Source organism: Limanda limanda, chromosome 2 (assembly GCF_963576545.1).
Source record: "Limanda limanda chromosome 2, fLimLim1.1, whole genome shotgun sequence".
Lineage (NCBI taxonomy): Eukaryota > Metazoa > Chordata > Actinopteri > Pleuronectiformes > Pleuronectidae > Limanda > Limanda limanda.
The window spans coordinates 24,070,737-24,087,108 of NC_083637.1; the positions used below are offsets into that span (position 1 = coordinate 24,070,737).

Sequence of the window (16,372 nt, forward strand, 5' to 3'; positions counted from 1 at the left end):
ATCAGCTGTGCCACCACTGCTTTAACTGCACAGAAAACAAATCATTCCGCGCTGTCACTCATGGAGTCCATTCAACTTTTTATTTTTATTTTTTTTATCACGTATTTTTAGGGCATCCCCAGTGCGCATTTTGCCGCTGATGCGTAAAGAGCCGTGCGTAAAACTCCAGAAACGCACCGCTCTGCCGCGTCAGAGAAAGTCAAAGGGGGTTTATTCCCCTAATCAAGACTTTCGTTTTCAGTGAGTGATTGACACGAAGGGATTTAGCGGAGCTGCGTTGGTGACAGCGACACTTTCTCCGGACTCTCGGTGAGGATTGGCACCGCAGCGCCTTTTAAATCTCAAGGACCAGCGAAGTGGAGAGTGGATCCTCTTTTTTCACCCGCATGGGACCCTGTCAGTTTTGGATCTCTTAATTGTCCCCGCTATCGCCTACATGTGTAACAAGAGGGACATAACTCTGGGCTGAGATCCCCATCAGGAGGAACTGTATTTCCGAGAGCTTCTAGCAGGGAATCAGTGGAGTATTCATGAAGCAATATTTGAACTATTACAAGATGAGGCTGAGAACATCGAGGTTAGGTTATCTGTAAGTAAAGAGGTGTCACTGTCATATAGTTGGTTATATGTAACTCAATGAATTCCAGCTACAGGTTGTTAATTTTTCCCCATTTTCTCTCCCCTGCAGGTTACTCCAGTTCACGGCGCTTTGCTTTTACGCACAGGTAACTCACATTCTCACCTCAATAAAAACACTGCACTAATGTTGCGTAAAGTTCTGCAGTTAACAAAGTAAAAGTTCACAGATATTCAGGCGCCGTCCACCGTCTCTCCATCTGCGACAGGCTGCAATAACAATGAAAACATTTTATTATGAGCGCTATGGCAATTGGCAACAATTCAAACATCTTGAAAAGAGGTAAGCTCCAGCCTAAAAAAAAAAAAGAGAAGTAATTGTTAAAACACATGTGGGTGGAGAAACGCTGAAATGAGGGGGGGAAAGAGAAATCAAGAAAGGGCGAAAGATCATCAGTGTTGAAAATATAAATAAATAACTGAACCGGCTGGATGAATTAACAAATGATCAAAATCAAAGGCAAATCCCGAGAATCTCCACAGTGTCCTATAAACGATGCTGGGGAAAAAAAGAAGCGGGCTGAATTGTTTAAATATGATGAATGACTTAATGAACTGTGGTGCAGCGGGGCCCTGCTGGCTCTTTGACTGGCAAGCTTGCGTCTCCTAACGGTTAATATTCATATTTCCGCAGTGCAATTCCATGCGACTACTCCTGACATGTGTTTCCCATATCGTCCGACAGAGCTCCGTGCAGTCCCCCCCTAATTTCAAGCACCATGTCACCGAGCAGAGCCGCCTGTCGGACCGCATGAGCCGCCGGCTGACCCGCACCTACCAGCTGTACAGCCGCACCAGCGGGAAGCACGTCCAGGTCCTGGCCAACAAGAGGGTCAACGCCAACGGGGACGACGGAGCGATGCACGGTAAGATGGAGCAAGAGAGCATCCACTGCTTCCAGAGAAAACAGCCTCATGTCCATGGGACTGTGAGGAGCGGGAAGGGAAACACGTCAAATATCGCGAGAAACATGTTCTTGTTTTTAATCATCCCAGAAGGTGGTGTCTTAATTTATGGAATTTAAAATAGGATTATCAAGTTTAGTATGCATGTGTCAATTAAACACCAGAAGAATCTGCAGGAGACAGGATGTACAACATCATATTTTGAAGATAGCTTATGCCAGTGTAACCCTACAGTTTGTGTATTTAACTACATATTTAAAAACATGCTAGTGCTCTAAATAGATGTAGCATGTTGCAGAATCAAACAGTTCAAGTTAATCACTTTGAGAAGCTGGAAGTGAAACACGCAAAAATATTGTGAGACTATATATACTTTTAACAAGTAGCCAATCTTAACCCTCTCTGCAGTTTATATATTTTACGACATATTCATTACCAAAATCGAGTGAGCATGTAGCTAAATAAATGTCCACATATGTGAATTATAACACATAACACGAGATGCGGCCGGAAGTGGAATTTAACATTTTAGTAGCCTAGCATAACATCCCCTGTAGGTGGCATTTGTAATTACATTATTCAAATATAAATATCATATACAATTACAAAAGGTGGCTGAATTAAGGACCACTCATGCCAATCCAAAATGTCTCTTAAAACATTTCGAAATCATGCAAAATATTGCAAGAATATGAGTCGTATTTAAGTTTTTTCTACATTCGAAAGTTAGGCTACTTGTTAAAAAGTATCCGCTGCATGCTCATTCCATTTAGTTTTTTATATCTAAATATCAGTCAGAATGAGAATAAAGGTCCACGTATGTGAATCCTTAATTTCCGTTAAAACACAACGAGAAACAGTAGGAGACAGGAAGTGACACATGCAAAATATTGTGAGAATATGTCGTGTAATTAACTTTTTTACTTTTTGAGCAAGGCTACTTTTTTATGCAGGTGGAGTATTCATTACCAAATTTAAATATAAATATCAAATAAATGTGCGTGTAGCTGAATAAATGTCCACATATGTGAATTCATTCAGGGAAAAACATTTTTTTTCATCATCTCTGAAACAACAAAACAACTCTTACCTCTTGAAGCCCCAGCGTACCGTGTCCAGCTCCATGAAAACGCGATGACAGCTAAAGGCCGTCGCTTCTTACATTTCAATGCTTTTATACCTCAGGAAAACAGTAAAAAAATACTTAAGATGTTCACCTTACAAACACGGGAATAGTTTGAACTCAATGGTGCACGGTGCGGTGTTGAAAAGCAGTATAAATTATGTCGTCTTTCTGGCAGCCCGTAGGAAAATAGTTGGAGCCAGGAGAAACAGAGGTGGAAACTGTAAACAGAGTTAGTGGCATCAGTGTTGCCATCTTTTATGGACTTATGAAGGTAATTTATTTCTTTTTGTGTGTTGGTGGTCCAGAAAGTCATTGACACCTGTAAGGATGGACTTTTCTTAACTTCTCACAGGAAAATTGTCTTAAACTTAGAGGGAGCAGAATTCCTGTCACCAAAGGATTTTTGGTGCGTCTAGCCATCTTTCCACCGCAGCCACCATCCATCCATCCATCCGCTCCTCTGTGCCGGCTGCCCGCCTGCTTTTCTGGAGGCGGTTTTTATGAGGAATTTTCATTGCTTTACAACTCAATGTATGACTCAATTTATAAGGAGCTGCGGTGAAGTCAGCATCTTCACTTTATACCTTTTCCTCTCCTGTGTGCTCTTTTGTCTTTTAAATTTCCCTGCCCACGCACACTCACACAGAGTCGATCCTGCACACACTGGCTGCACATCCTAAGTGGGTGTCACTCTTGTAACCGGCCCAAATCTGACCGCTGCTCTGTGCTTGTGGCTGTGTCCCCGACCGCAGTATTCTCACTCTCCTTTATCCCCAGTCTGAAGTGCATCGCAGCACAGCATTTACCGACATCCAGCAACAATCACTCCGTGAGAAAATCACTATCATTTGGTGCTATTTTGGACGGCTCGCATGCTTTGTTGAAAGGTGGCTGCCGGTTCATGAAGTTGAAATGTTTTTGTCTGGATTCTGGTTCCCTGGTCACGATCCGGTCCAAACGATTTCATGCCATTTAATGAAGTGACTTGATGTTAATCCAGTTCACTGCAGCTTCCTCTGCACATGAATAACACATTCGGACGACAAGTGTCACACACACTGCAACATGATAATCTGAACGCCTGCACCATGTCGCAACTGTGTCATCTCATTATTTCTGATCTCTTTTGTCTGTGCAGCTAAACTGGAGGTGGAGACGGACTCTTTTGGAAGTCGTGTTCGTATTAGAGGGGTGAAGACAGGATACTATATATGCATGAACAAGCGGGGGAAGCTGATTGGCAAGGTAATCTTGAATTCATATTTTCGTGGCTGCAGCTAGACTTATCTGTTGCTTGGAAATGTTAATAACAACAATATTTCTGCCTCCTGGAAATTGTTTAAATCATCTTTATTGTCTCACTATCTCCCCTGTTTTTCCTTTGCAGCGGAAAGGCCGAGGCAAAGACTGCATCTTCACCGAGATTGTTCTGGAAAACAACTACACAGCCCTCCAGAACGCCAAGTACGAGGGCTGGTTTATGGCTTTCACACGCAAGGGCCGCCCAAGGAAGGCCTCCAAGACCAAGCAGCATCAGAGGGAGGCCCACTTCATGAAGCGTCTACCCAGGGGGCATTTGCTGAGTGAGAGGAGGCCGTTTGATGTCCTTCCTCTCCCTGTCCCCGTGCACCCTTTGAGCAGGCGGACTAAACATTCCCATCACCAGCGCTCAGGGGACCGCTGAGGACTGAAACCACTGAGGGAGAACTGTGGAGGAACCAGCGCGAGAACCACTACAAGAAAAAAACATGTGCTCCCAGCAAAATCAACTTTTACCATCAAGGGCCCATACACTTTTTGCCTCATTTTGTGGACTTATTATGTAATACTTTGTACTGGATTGTGTGTAAACAATCTAATATCTAATCTGCTAGTTATTTCCAATTCAGTCAGACTTTAGAAAAGTTTTTTTTCTCTTATTAAATCAGGGGGCATTTAAAGGACTGAAGAGCTCAACTACATTGACATGAATGAAAACCTTTGGTTAGAAGTTCACCAGCTCAGCAACAAAGAATGTTTGAAAAGAGAAATGAGTACAATGCAGCTAGACACGGCAGCTATCTGTGGATTTTCTTGTGGTCCCAGCATCTGAGTCCCAGTTGACATGCTATCTTGCCTTTAGGAGGAGTTTGGAGAATTTTAACCTGTTTTTTTTTTTCTACACATATAAATATATTTTTACTGTAAAAATGTAAATTGCGTCAAATGATGGAAATATTTATTGTAGAGTGTATATTAAAACCACTAAAGAATCAGTTCACATGCTGCGTGGCTTCTCTCTTGTGTAGTTGTTTTCGGGGGAAGCGTACAATGCTGCCTGCCCTAAAAAAAGAACAAAAAACACTGTTGCTTTTTTTTTCTCCTCCTCCTTCTTCTTCTTCTTCTTCTTCTTCTTCTTCCTCCTCTTCTTCCCCAAGCTGGAGACCCAGATAACTGAGGGGCAATATCTGTGACAGGCTACTGAATTCAGTGTGCTCAGCAAGTGAGACTTGGGCCTGAATGGCCCGAGCTATGCATTAAAAGCGATGAGGTCAGCCCACCATTTTGGCCCAAACAAAGGTTACCACCATGTAGTTGCATTTCTCACGATCGCACACCGTAACTCTCTGATCAAATGGGCCCTTTGTGTAACCTCATATAAAAGGGCATGTTATACAATAGTGGGTTCGAATAATAACACGAGAAGGGGTCAGTTATCAAAAAGAAGCCAGTCACACAGGGAGGGGTGGGTGGTGGGGGTTGCGCAGAGGGGCTGCAGAAAAAGCACCAGGGCCTGTGTGGCAAAATGTGGCATCGGCTGAAAGAGGGGGAATGGCTGGGAAGAGGCATTCGCGAATGAAAGGGAGGCAGAAAAGAAACCCTCTTCCCAGAGGCAGTTGAGCATGACCATCAGAGGCCAAACGACAGGGGAGGAAGAAGACCCTGAACAGAGGAATTTGGCTGCTCTCACAATGCATGAGCTGGACAACCAATTTGTTAGTTGGTGTTTGCTGCCACAGGAATTTGTTTTGACAGCAGCTCGAGTGCTAAAGACTGCAAAGCATTACAGAAAATTAGCAAAATGAAGACCTCAGAATCAATGCTCGGTATTCGATGTTATCACTAAACATCAACTTTGTTTTTACATTATATATTTATTTAGAATCAACAGCAACACGTGTGGTAAAAACAGGTAGAAAAACACTTCCTTGACAAGTATGTGTCAGTGGCTTTCTTCATTTCAGTTCCTTCAAGTCTCTCTCAAGAATTTGCAAAACAACAGGACAGGCAGCGTATGCAATGCTTTCTTGTGTTCCTGTTCTTTCCATCTGGAATAAGACAAAGCACAATGGTGAGAGAGACCTGTGGTTTTGTCTCTGCTTCTTGCACTTGCTCTCTGGGTTTGGACAAGTGGTAAAATATGCAAGGAATCACACGGTTGAAACGATCTATATTTAAATACCATTGTCTCCTTTTTTATCCACTGTCTAAGTATTTCGGACAGTAGTTCTTAAAATGAACTTATCAAACATCGCAGTGAAGCACGCTCTATACAATCATTTATTTCTGTACATGATCGGTTATTCACTCAGAATTTCATTTGAGAAACATGAGAGCTGCTGACTTTATATTCGTCAACATTAGGCCCTTTTGTAAAAGAACTCTGGAACAGTTGCCCTCATTTCTAACCTGTGTCCTAGGAGTTTTAGCTGCAGACCACTGCGTCGGAGTGACCCTCTGCTCTAATGGGAAATGGTAACACTAGTTTCAGTAATGGCTTTCAGGGTGGCCCACTACATGCAAGGAACATAAGGATATTCAGTTAACACAAATGGGTTGTGCTCGTAACAGTGACCCCGGAACGAACAGGGATGAGGCATTGTGTGTTCTGAGTGTTTTACAAGGACATCAACGAAAAGGAAGGTTGTGGGTTATGTGACCCTGCCGTCTAAATGTCTCCCCAGTAGCTTTGGTGACAAGGAGTACCAAAATACATGTTGTTGCAATATTTTAAAATTCCAAATACACAAATGTTTTCTGCAGTTATTTTTCTGTGACAGAAATTATTTGGAGAAAAACCCCTCATGGTCAAATGGCAAAGTTAATAAATCTGCCTGTGAGGCTGAGAAACACATTGACCACAATTAAATGGGCCACATTTGAGAAACATAATAAGAGAAACTAACCTGTGAATAAGGCACTGAGAGAAGGGATTCTGAGAGAAGGGATTCTCACTATAGTAAGTCAAAGTAAGGCTCACATGTGACTGGAAAAATGACGCTGTGTGTTTCTGCTTTAAATGCAATGCAGAACTTTTCTCTCGCTCCCACCGTCACAATTCACTGAGTTTTGCAGTCGACGTTCCCATCTCCAGTTCCCTTCAGTTTCTTCAGCTCCTTCAGTAGCTCCTGCTCAAGGGTTAAGATCTCTTTGGGTTTCTTGTACTGGATAAGAGAGAAGAAAGAATAATTACTTCAACATTCTCCCCATCTGCCTCCTGCATATCCTCCACTGCAGCCATATCGAAAGAACATACAAAATACAAAGCTAATAAAACAACAAAAAGGAGCAATTACTGTGGGTATAAAAAAATATAAAACCTCTCGGGTGCACAGATTTTAAAATCCACATCTTGTCCTCATGATTCACATAAAAATACTTAAATAAACAAAAGGATGCTTTTATGAACATGATCGTGGTTTACATAAAATTGAAGTACTTATGCAAGTTAAGATTATAGTTTCCAGTAGATTTTATTTGGATTTTTATAATTTAAATAAATTGTCACATTCTTTTTAAATAACTCATAATGCTCAGATGATAATGTTCAGGACCCTACAATCATCAATTTAAGTCTGAAAACAGATCTTAGAATCAAACGTTAATGTTTGCACCTTTACAATTAAAGCAAATACTTTACAACTGGTTTAAGTTCATTTGTACTTCATTGTAGGGTCGCACTTACGCTGACAATCAAAGTGTTGTTGGCGTGAGTGAAGCTGAGGGCAGAGCATTCGAATGGCAGCTCACTGCGCTCCATGTCAGGAACACTGAACTTCTTATAATACCTGGGAAGACATGAAGTCAAATGTCATAGGTTGGTCTGGAGAATGTGAAGACTAAAGTGTTGTGCACACTGCCATCTATAGGAAGACCGTGAGGATTACATGCAGCAAGTGTTTAAACATAGGAATGAAATGATGGCCAGGAAAACCCAGTGTTCTTATGTGTAAATTACTTTTTGTTTGAGGTCTTTATGATGATGCATTTCTCCGATGGCTCCACAAAAACACTGAAGACATCTTTAGGATAGGGAAGGTTACGGATTCTCCACTGAAAGCTGCTCTTTGTGTCCGTACGCATGAACACAGGCTGCAGAGACAGAAAGATTGTTAGTGAAAGAGTTCTCTCTCACACGAGCCAAGGCTAAGATGATAATCTGGGGTGGTTCAGAGATAATTCTAGGATGAAAATGAGAGAAAATAGGGAGAAAAACTCACATTGGAGTTGTTCTCCTTGATCCCATGGTCCGAAGATGCAACAGGGCTTGCAGATTGCTCCCCAACCTCCACCTGCCATGGGCCCTGAGCTCCAAGAGTGCTTTCATTACGCCACTTTCGTACTGAAATGAACCAACGGTTGTGTAAGACAGGTACACACACTCCATGCACTGTTAGATATTTAAACATGAATTGCCCCATGCAGCTGTGTATAACTCTTACCAATGAGCTCATCTGTTTTCAAGTCATACTCTTCAGCCATTTCTTTTCCATCGCCGAAGAGGAAGTGGATCTTCCTTTTTCCTGGAGGTGGAATTCAGAAACACATTAATATACAAACAACAACAAAAAAAACACAATACTTGAACGTGTTTCTAGTGTAGCTCAAACAAGCTAAGCAATCGCATTACTAACCCAGGTCCTGTGAATCTTAGAACAGTCATTGACATAATAAACACCTTTTTTAAATTCCTTTAACATATGATATTTGTGGGTCAAATGAAATAAGATGTAAATGCTGGATTATAACAATGTAATGTAATAATGGCAGAAAGAGACATGGACGAACAAAAGCTAGTGTTTTAAAGATTAGCTTCAAGTGAGCAGAGATGTTCGTGTGTCACATCGCACCTCTTATTCTTATTCATGTCACAACCCTTTTCAGACATCGTTCTGCAGATTGAGAAATCGCCACCTGCTTGTTGCCAAACGACACCGATGCTGTTAGCTTACAATGGCTAGCATTAGCTCCAGAGAATGACGAGCTGTTTAAGCAAAGGATTCCTTTGATTGGGAGAAGTTTAGTTTAAAGTGAGGAAGACGAGTCCCTGTTATCGGTTGTTCTCACCGTCGTGGATCAGAGCTGTTTTCCTCGATGCCTGTAAACTCTGAGTCCAGCTCTGCACAGCCATGTCTCCACTGATGTCTCTGCCGCACAGGACCACTTCCGTAACCATAGCAACCCACGTCAACACGTAACCCAACAAGTACGATCATATATATATATAAACATCTGTATACATGGATAATAACCCGCGTTTTTTCCTGAAGATTACCATCTATATATTGTAATTTCTAGACTTTCAAATGATTGATTTATAATAGCTAGAAATTATGAGCCGAACGAAATCAAGCATTGACCCGGAAGTGAACCATTTGAATTGATGTCCATCTGTCGTCGTGTCCGTTTGCATGGTTCCATCTGAGCAGGGGTAAGAGTCCAACTATCACATTGTTATGAGTTAAAGTTTCAAATATGGAAATGTATTCGGACCTGCTGGTATGAGTATAACATGGTATATATAAATATGTTGGCTGAAGAGAATAGCTGAAAGAGTCTAAAGCCTGTGTTGTTTACTGTTTCTGTTAGCATAAGCTAAATTTGGCTAGCTAGGAGCAGACAGAGCACAGTTTGATTTCTGCGAGATCAGCTTCAGTGTATGGATCCGGATCAGCTGTCCTGTCACACAGCGCTGCTCCCTACAGACCCCACATGTTTCTTTTACTGGGAAAACATCTGTAACTGTATGTTCTGTGGGCTGCTCCATTCAGAGGAGCAGACAGAAACCAGTTTGCAGTTGTGTCATGTCACGAATTCCTTCTACTCAAGCACTGTAGGACGTCTTTGAGGTCTTTGTATTTTATTTGAGCTTTCCCATGTTGTACTATGTTGTACCATTGCCCTACAATCGTATGAATGTTGTGCTACATTAAATTTACATTTACTATATAGTAGTCCTTACAATTTGATCTATGTCACTAGTTTATTATTACTACTAAATAATTCTGAGTGATCTTCTAATCAATAATTTTTGTATATATGACTGGCATTAGTTATAATAAGTACAATTATACAATTTGAATATAAAACACTCACATTTTATACATTTGATTGATATTGATATTTCACTTTCCTGTTGTAGATGAGTTTTGCAGTGATAAATCGCATATGGCGCAGATTGAACGCCTAAAGCAACTTTGATTTGCTTCTTTGTTTCTTTCTTTGTGAACATGTAATGTTCAATATTGGATCATATGGAATGCTGGAGGTTCTGGGCTACAGCTGCATGATCACATAGGGGATTTTCACTCTTAAATTGTGAACTTTCAATAAGACTTTTGTGATTAAAAGGTTAAGTAGGATTTTAGAATATGTCTTAAAGCGTAGTATCGTTACTGTCAAACTTTAATTTCTGCAGAATTCCAAATATGAAAAGGAAACAAATAGAAGACAGTAATTGTTGTTCAAGCAGTCCTCCTGTGTGAGCTTGCTACACATTAGTATGTGAAGCATATTTGGTTCTACATACACAGCCAATGTTTCAGGTATGCGGGTTGGGTTTACTTTTCTGACTCACAATTACATCATTATTCTGCTTTGTGCCACAGGCCCCTGGTGCCCCCCCTGTGATACACAAGATGGAGGCTCGTCACGGGATCATGAAGGCTTTTCCCAGAGTTAAAAGGGCCAAAGTACTACAGGGAAAGGATGCACCACCACTGAAGAAGAAACCAGATGAATGTGATGCCTCAGGTTGTTATTGTGTTTGCATATCTGTTTTATAAATAACGGAACAAATGGAATGTTGATGGATTTACTTCTAAATGTTATACTGCTAGAACAGTTAACACCAAAGTAGAAGCCAGGCAATGCAACACATGTGCTCACAGTAACCTGCTCCTCTCCTCTGCCACAGGAGACACTTTTAATGGAGTCACAGTGCACATCCTCCCTGCTGGAATAGGAAGTGCCAGATGTCAGATTTTTCAAAGACAAGTTCAGCAGAATGGGGGACAGACAGAGAGTTCACTGTGTCCCGCTGTCACTCATGTTGTTGTAGATGACAACATGGACAGTGACAGGGCTCTGCGCCTCCTGAAAGTGGATTGTATGCCCTCTGGAGTCCAACTCGTGAAATGCACTTGGTTGAGCATGTGCATCAGTGAGAAACAACTCCTGGATGTAGCCAACTACAGTCTTCTTTTACCCAAGAGGTAAATCAGCCATTTGTTCTTTTGTTCTAGAATTTTTATGTTTATATATATCTGTGTCCTTTGATTTATCCAGTTTATGAGGTACACTTAAACTAGTCAAGAGACAAGACATAGAAAGTGAATATACAGTTGAAATCTACTGTGAATTAAATAATATTGTATCTCTTTATTCTTTATCATTTAGGGATCCTGAAACACAACATGAAAATATTAAAGAAGAGTTGCCGATTGTCAAACCTGCAGAATTTGTTGAACCAATGTCTCATCAAACCAAGCAAGACGAGACTATTGACAAGGTAGGTTGCAAGTTCATAAGATGCTTTTCTGATATTCGTAAAATCTTTCTTCATAGCAGAGCCGCACTAGATTATTTCACCCTCTCCTGAATCCTTCTCTCACAAACTCTCTTGCAGCAACACAGAGTGACACACACTAAGATTGTCATTGGATGCATCTGTAAACTCTGACTGGGTTAAAACAACATCCTTTAGTTTCGACGAACTGAATTGTGGTTTATTTGCATATATAACAGGGAAGTGAGATCCAAGCACAAGTGGTCTGAGGAGACACATTCAGCATGGCTTGTAATGCCAGGTGTGAACAGAAAGACTCAGAGGTGACCACTTTTGATTGGATCTCTCAGGATGGGTTTTAATACCAGGTCCTAACAGGGCCTTATAGAGTTAACCAGTATTAATCAGTTGGTGAATAAGTAAGCACAAAACAACAAGCCTCTGCGAGTTTGATTGTTAACTCAGTTTTATTTAAATTCCTGCTATTAGAATGGACCAGAAACTAAAGATGAATTGCGAGCAGAAGAAGACGTCGTCTCTCATAGTGACCTGAAAGCGCTCATCACTGGCCAGCACCCCAAAGAGGAGATGCCTGGCCCCAGCCTCGACCCCGGTCCGGACTCTGCGGCTCAGATGGCGGCCTCAGGAAAGTGGGTCTGTGCCCAGTCCTCTCAATCCAAAAGTAATAACTACAACAAGCACATCACGGACAAACTAGAAGTGCTGGCCAAGGCCTACACGCACCAGGGGGACAAGTGGAGGGCGCTGGGCTACTCCAAGGCTGTCAACGCACTGAAGAGTTACCACAAGCCTATTACATCCTATCAGGTACTGCAGTGCAGATGCTTTTATGATTATGTCGTTGGTGCTGTCAGTAATTTGTGTGGTTGTTAAATATACTGGAGCATGTACTTTTTGGTGCACAACAGTTATGTACACTTTTTATTGCAAGGTGTTGGAATAATTTTTTTATATAAAAACTTTTTTCCCCACTTCTTTCAGGAGGCTTGTCAGATTACCGGAATCGGAAAAAAAATGGCTGACAAAATCGATGAGATTATGGAGAGTGGACATCTGCGGAAGATTGATCACATTGGGGAGGCTGTGCCAGTACTGGAGCTTTTCACTAACATTTGGGGTGCGGGAGCTAAAACAGCACAACTGTGGTACCAAAAGGTAAGACATACAAGCTTGTGTATATATATATATATTTATTATAGGCATGTTTATGTAATGTGAGTGCTTGTACATATAAAGGTAAGTAAATTCACAAAAAAGTCTGTATTTTTACAGACATCACTAAATGATGTGTCAGATAACTGAAATGTTGTGTAGATTAAAACTCTGGATCAAACCCTCTCTGATAAATTGGCTGACTCCATAACCATTGCATACAAAAAGTATTCAGATCCCTTCACTTTTCACATATAGATTAAAATGTTTCCCTCATCAGCTTAATGACACATTGAAAAACTAAATTTTAGAAATTGTATATTTGACAGTACTTGGGTTCTTGGGTATTACACAACAAGCTTTGTACACCCATTCCACTCCTGCTTGGTCTTGGTGGTGTGTTAATGGTCATTGCCCTGTTGTAAGAGGAACCTTTGACCCACTGTGAAGTCCAGAACATTCTGGACCAGTATTTCATTAAGGATATCTCTGTACTTTGCTCTGTTCAGATTTGTCCTCCTGTCACTGCTGCTGAAAAACACCCCCACAGCATGTTACTACCACCACCGTGCTTTAATGGGGGACGGTGTTAGTCAGGTGATGAGCAATGGCGGGTTTACTCCAGAATTGAGACCTAATAGTTCAGTCTAGGTTTCATCAGACCAGAGAATCTAGTTCATCACAGACCGAGGGTCATTTAGGTTCTTTCCCGTTTCTGAGGAGACGATTCAGCCAGTCTGTCGTAAAGCTGTAGCGATGTTTCTCCCATTTCCACACAGGATCTCTGGAGCTCATCCAGAATAACCATCAGGTTCTTTGTCACCGCTCTAACTGAGCTCGAGGAAGACTCCTGATTGTTCCAATTATCTCCTCTATAATAACTCTAGAGCCCACCGTGGTTCTTGGGACCCTTCAATGCAACAGAAGTGCTTGTAGCTTTCCCCCACATCTGTGCTCCGACACAGTGTCTGAGCTCTGCAGGTTGCTCCTTCGACCTCATGGCTTTTGCTCGAATATGAATTATCAGCTATGAGACCCTATGTTATCAACTGTGTCTGTGTCATGTCCTTTCAACTGAATGTACCGTCGGTTTACTCCACTCTAGATAAAGAAGCGTCTCAAAGATCATAATAAGAAATATTTTCAACCATAAAAGGTCCCTGCTCAGTACTTACTTCATCACAGCTCTTTAAAATCCAAATGTAAGAAATTGTTCTCATAAAGGTTTGGTCCTATTAGGTGTTAAAAGCATGTCTGCTTATATGGTAGTTATCAGGTTTTCTGAAGTCTCAAATATTAATATGAATACCAGCTTAAAAATTTAATTTGAGTAAAGTTTAGGTTTTTTTTGATTTGGAACTTCTTCAGCGGAAGCTTTTGTTATCTCGAAATACGTCTTACAAACAGATGACTATACAATAAGCTGGAAAGCGTGATATTTAGTAGATATGGTTTTGTTAAATACACCTTCAATTTATGAAGGTGTAATATTTAAGCTGGGCTACACATTTTCATTGTGATTTAATGATTGATTGAAACTTTGGAAAAAATAAGACCGGAAGCAAATGTCTAATGTATAATGTGGATTTTTTCAAATGTATAATTTGATTTGTTGTTATCAGGGATTTCGCACTTTGGAGGACATCAGCACAAAAGCCCACCTGACCAACACTCAGAAAATAGGACTCAAGCACTACGATGACTTTCTGGACCGTATGCCCCGAGAAGAAGCAGGAGCCATAGACAAAGTGGTAATGCATCTTCACTTGTCGCGAAACATACAACGTTTTGTGATGATGACTGAAATGTGTTTGATTTGATTTTCATCAAATTCAGTGTGTTTAGCCGTGTCCATAGAGATGAGATATCTCTGAAAAAGATTCCACCTTCAATCCACAGAAATTTGGAGGACTTAAAGTAGGAAAAACTTAGAAGCGGTTTTCCTTGACCGCTTGATGATGAGAAAACCAGACCATGTTCTCACAAAGTGAAGTGAGCTTCCCAAAGGGGAGAGGTAACTCTTAAACTTGCTGCATCTTAAGGTAGCCACATACCTGCTGGCTCTACAGCACTGAGCACAATGCTCGTTGTTTTTAGATAGTATTACTGGATTTTCTTTTTCCTTCAGCGCTGCCAGATTGAAAGCGCACGCGAGGCAGATGACTAAAGCATGTGTCCTCCCTCAGCCTTGTCAAAATTATATGTGATGCTACCTCCCAGTATTTGGCTGGGACCAGGTAAAAACATTGCTGTTCGCCAGCGGGAGGGACTCCATAAAAAATAGAGAACATACAAATTAAACACTGGTTGTATGTTATTGATTCGAAGATTTCAAAAAGCTCCTTCAGTCTAGGTTACGTGATGGGCTCTATTTTGTTTCTCTTTTTGGTATGTGCAGGTGAGGGATGCCACCCATGGTATAGACCCAGAACTGGTGTCGATGGCCTGTGGCTCCTACCGTCGAGGAAAAGCCACATGTGGAGATGTTGACGTTCTCATAACTCACCCCGATGGCAAGTCACACAAGGGCGTTTTCAGCAAAGTACTACAGAGCCTCCATGACAGTGGTAAGCTCCATTCTTTTTTGGTGGAAGGGATTTTCTCTTATTTATAGGTTGGATTTCCTTCAGAGAAACTAAAACGTCCTTTCTCTCAGGGTTTTTGACAGACGACCTGGTGAGCCACGAGGAGAATGGAGAGCAGAAGAAATACATGGGTGTGTGCCGTTTGCCAGGACCTGGCCACCGCCATCGCAGGCTGGACATCATCGTCGTGCCCTACGGCGAGTTCGCCTGTGCGCTCATGTATTTCACCGGGTCGGCACACTTCAACCGCTCGATGAGAGCCATGGCAAAGACGAAAAACATGAGCTTATGTGAGCACTCGCTGAACAACGCTGTGGTGCGTCAGGGAACCCAAAAGTTGTATGGCGGCACTCCGCTTCCTACACCGACAGAGAAGGATGTTTTCAGTATTTTAGGCATACCGTACAGGGAGCCCAATGAAAGGGACTGGTGATCATTTGTCAATCACAATGCCATGTTGGATTTTAGAGAAAAATAATCATGAATCAATGAGAAAGCTCAATCATGCTCAACCAATTTTTAAGGATTTTTTTGCTGCTCCACAGATTAAATTAGAGCCCTGTTTGCCTTGAATGGCAATTTTACTCACTATTATTCATCTTTACTATAAAAAGGTTCAAGCTCTAAAACATATTTACTGACTAAACTGCATCTCTCAGGTTGTATATGCCAAGGTTTCTGTCATGTCCTGTCACAACACTACTGTGAGTCCAATATATAAGTGAAGGGAAATTTGTTGAGGATTCCATAGCCTTTAAAAGTATTTTTTTTTATTATAGGATGTATATAGTTAGTTAGTAAATGAGTTAATAAGTAAATTAAGTAAGAATTTTTTTGGTGGGGGTGGCGTTTAGCCCACCTAGCAGGTTGAAATCAATATCACTTGTGAATTCCCACTTTCAAACTAAGTAAAACAAATTAATCGATAAGTCCTGCATCCTCCACCATAATCCTGCTGAACAACAAAGCACCAAGCAAGCAGGAGCGAAAGCAACCTCCTTGGCCGAGATCGCCATCAGTAGGTACAACTAGAGCAAAGTGGAATAATATGTGGTTTTACAAGTTGAGTGAACTGGCTCCATAACAACATTTTAACAAGTGATTGACGGTGTATTTTTATTCTGAGCGGTGATAATAAAACGTACTGAAAGGGAACAGTGGATCTCCCTGTGCCTTCCTT

The 16,372-nt window shown here is 41.4% G+C and overlaps 3 protein-coding genes across 3 annotated transcripts; 2 read left to right on the top strand and 1 right to left on the bottom strand.

The window, feature by feature from the left end:
• The first annotated feature begins 530 nt into the window (after positions 1-530).
• On the top strand, positions 531-4,351 carry fgf8b (fibroblast growth factor 8b). Its single transcript, XM_061091152.1, has 5 exons — positions 531-589; positions 689-725; positions 1,322-1,502; positions 3,806-3,912; positions 4,055-4,351. Exons 1-5 carry the CDS (start codon positions 531-533, stop codon positions 4,349-4,351), a joined length of 681 nt encoding a protein of 226 aa, XP_060947135.1.
• A 1,476-nt stretch (positions 4,352-5,827) lies between these two features.
• dpcd (deleted in primary ciliary dyskinesia homolog (mouse)) lies at positions 5,828-9,080 on the bottom strand. Its single transcript, XM_061091163.1, has 6 exons — positions 8,995-9,080; positions 8,370-8,450; positions 8,148-8,269; positions 7,886-8,019; positions 7,613-7,715; positions 5,828-7,091 (listed from the first exon to the last, which is right to left on the bottom strand). Exons 1-6 carry the CDS (start codon positions 9,056-9,058, stop codon positions 6,987-6,989), a joined length of 609 nt encoding a protein of 202 aa, XP_060947146.1. The 5' UTR covers positions 9,059-9,080; the 3' UTR covers positions 5,828-6,986.
• Positions 9,081-9,315: 235 nt separating this feature from the next.
• poll (polymerase (DNA directed), lambda) lies at positions 9,316-16,352 on the top strand. The gene is made up of 9 exons (XM_061085990.1): positions 9,316-9,358; positions 10,536-10,680; positions 10,844-11,141; positions 11,326-11,437; positions 11,924-12,262; positions 12,437-12,610; positions 14,230-14,358; positions 15,006-15,174; positions 15,264-16,352. Exons 2-9 carry the CDS (start codon positions 10,566-10,568, stop codon positions 15,623-15,625), a joined length of 1,698 nt encoding a protein of 565 aa, XP_060941973.1. The 5' UTR covers positions 9,316-9,358; positions 10,536-10,565; the 3' UTR covers positions 15,626-16,352.
• Positions 16,353-16,372: the final 20 nt, after the last annotated feature.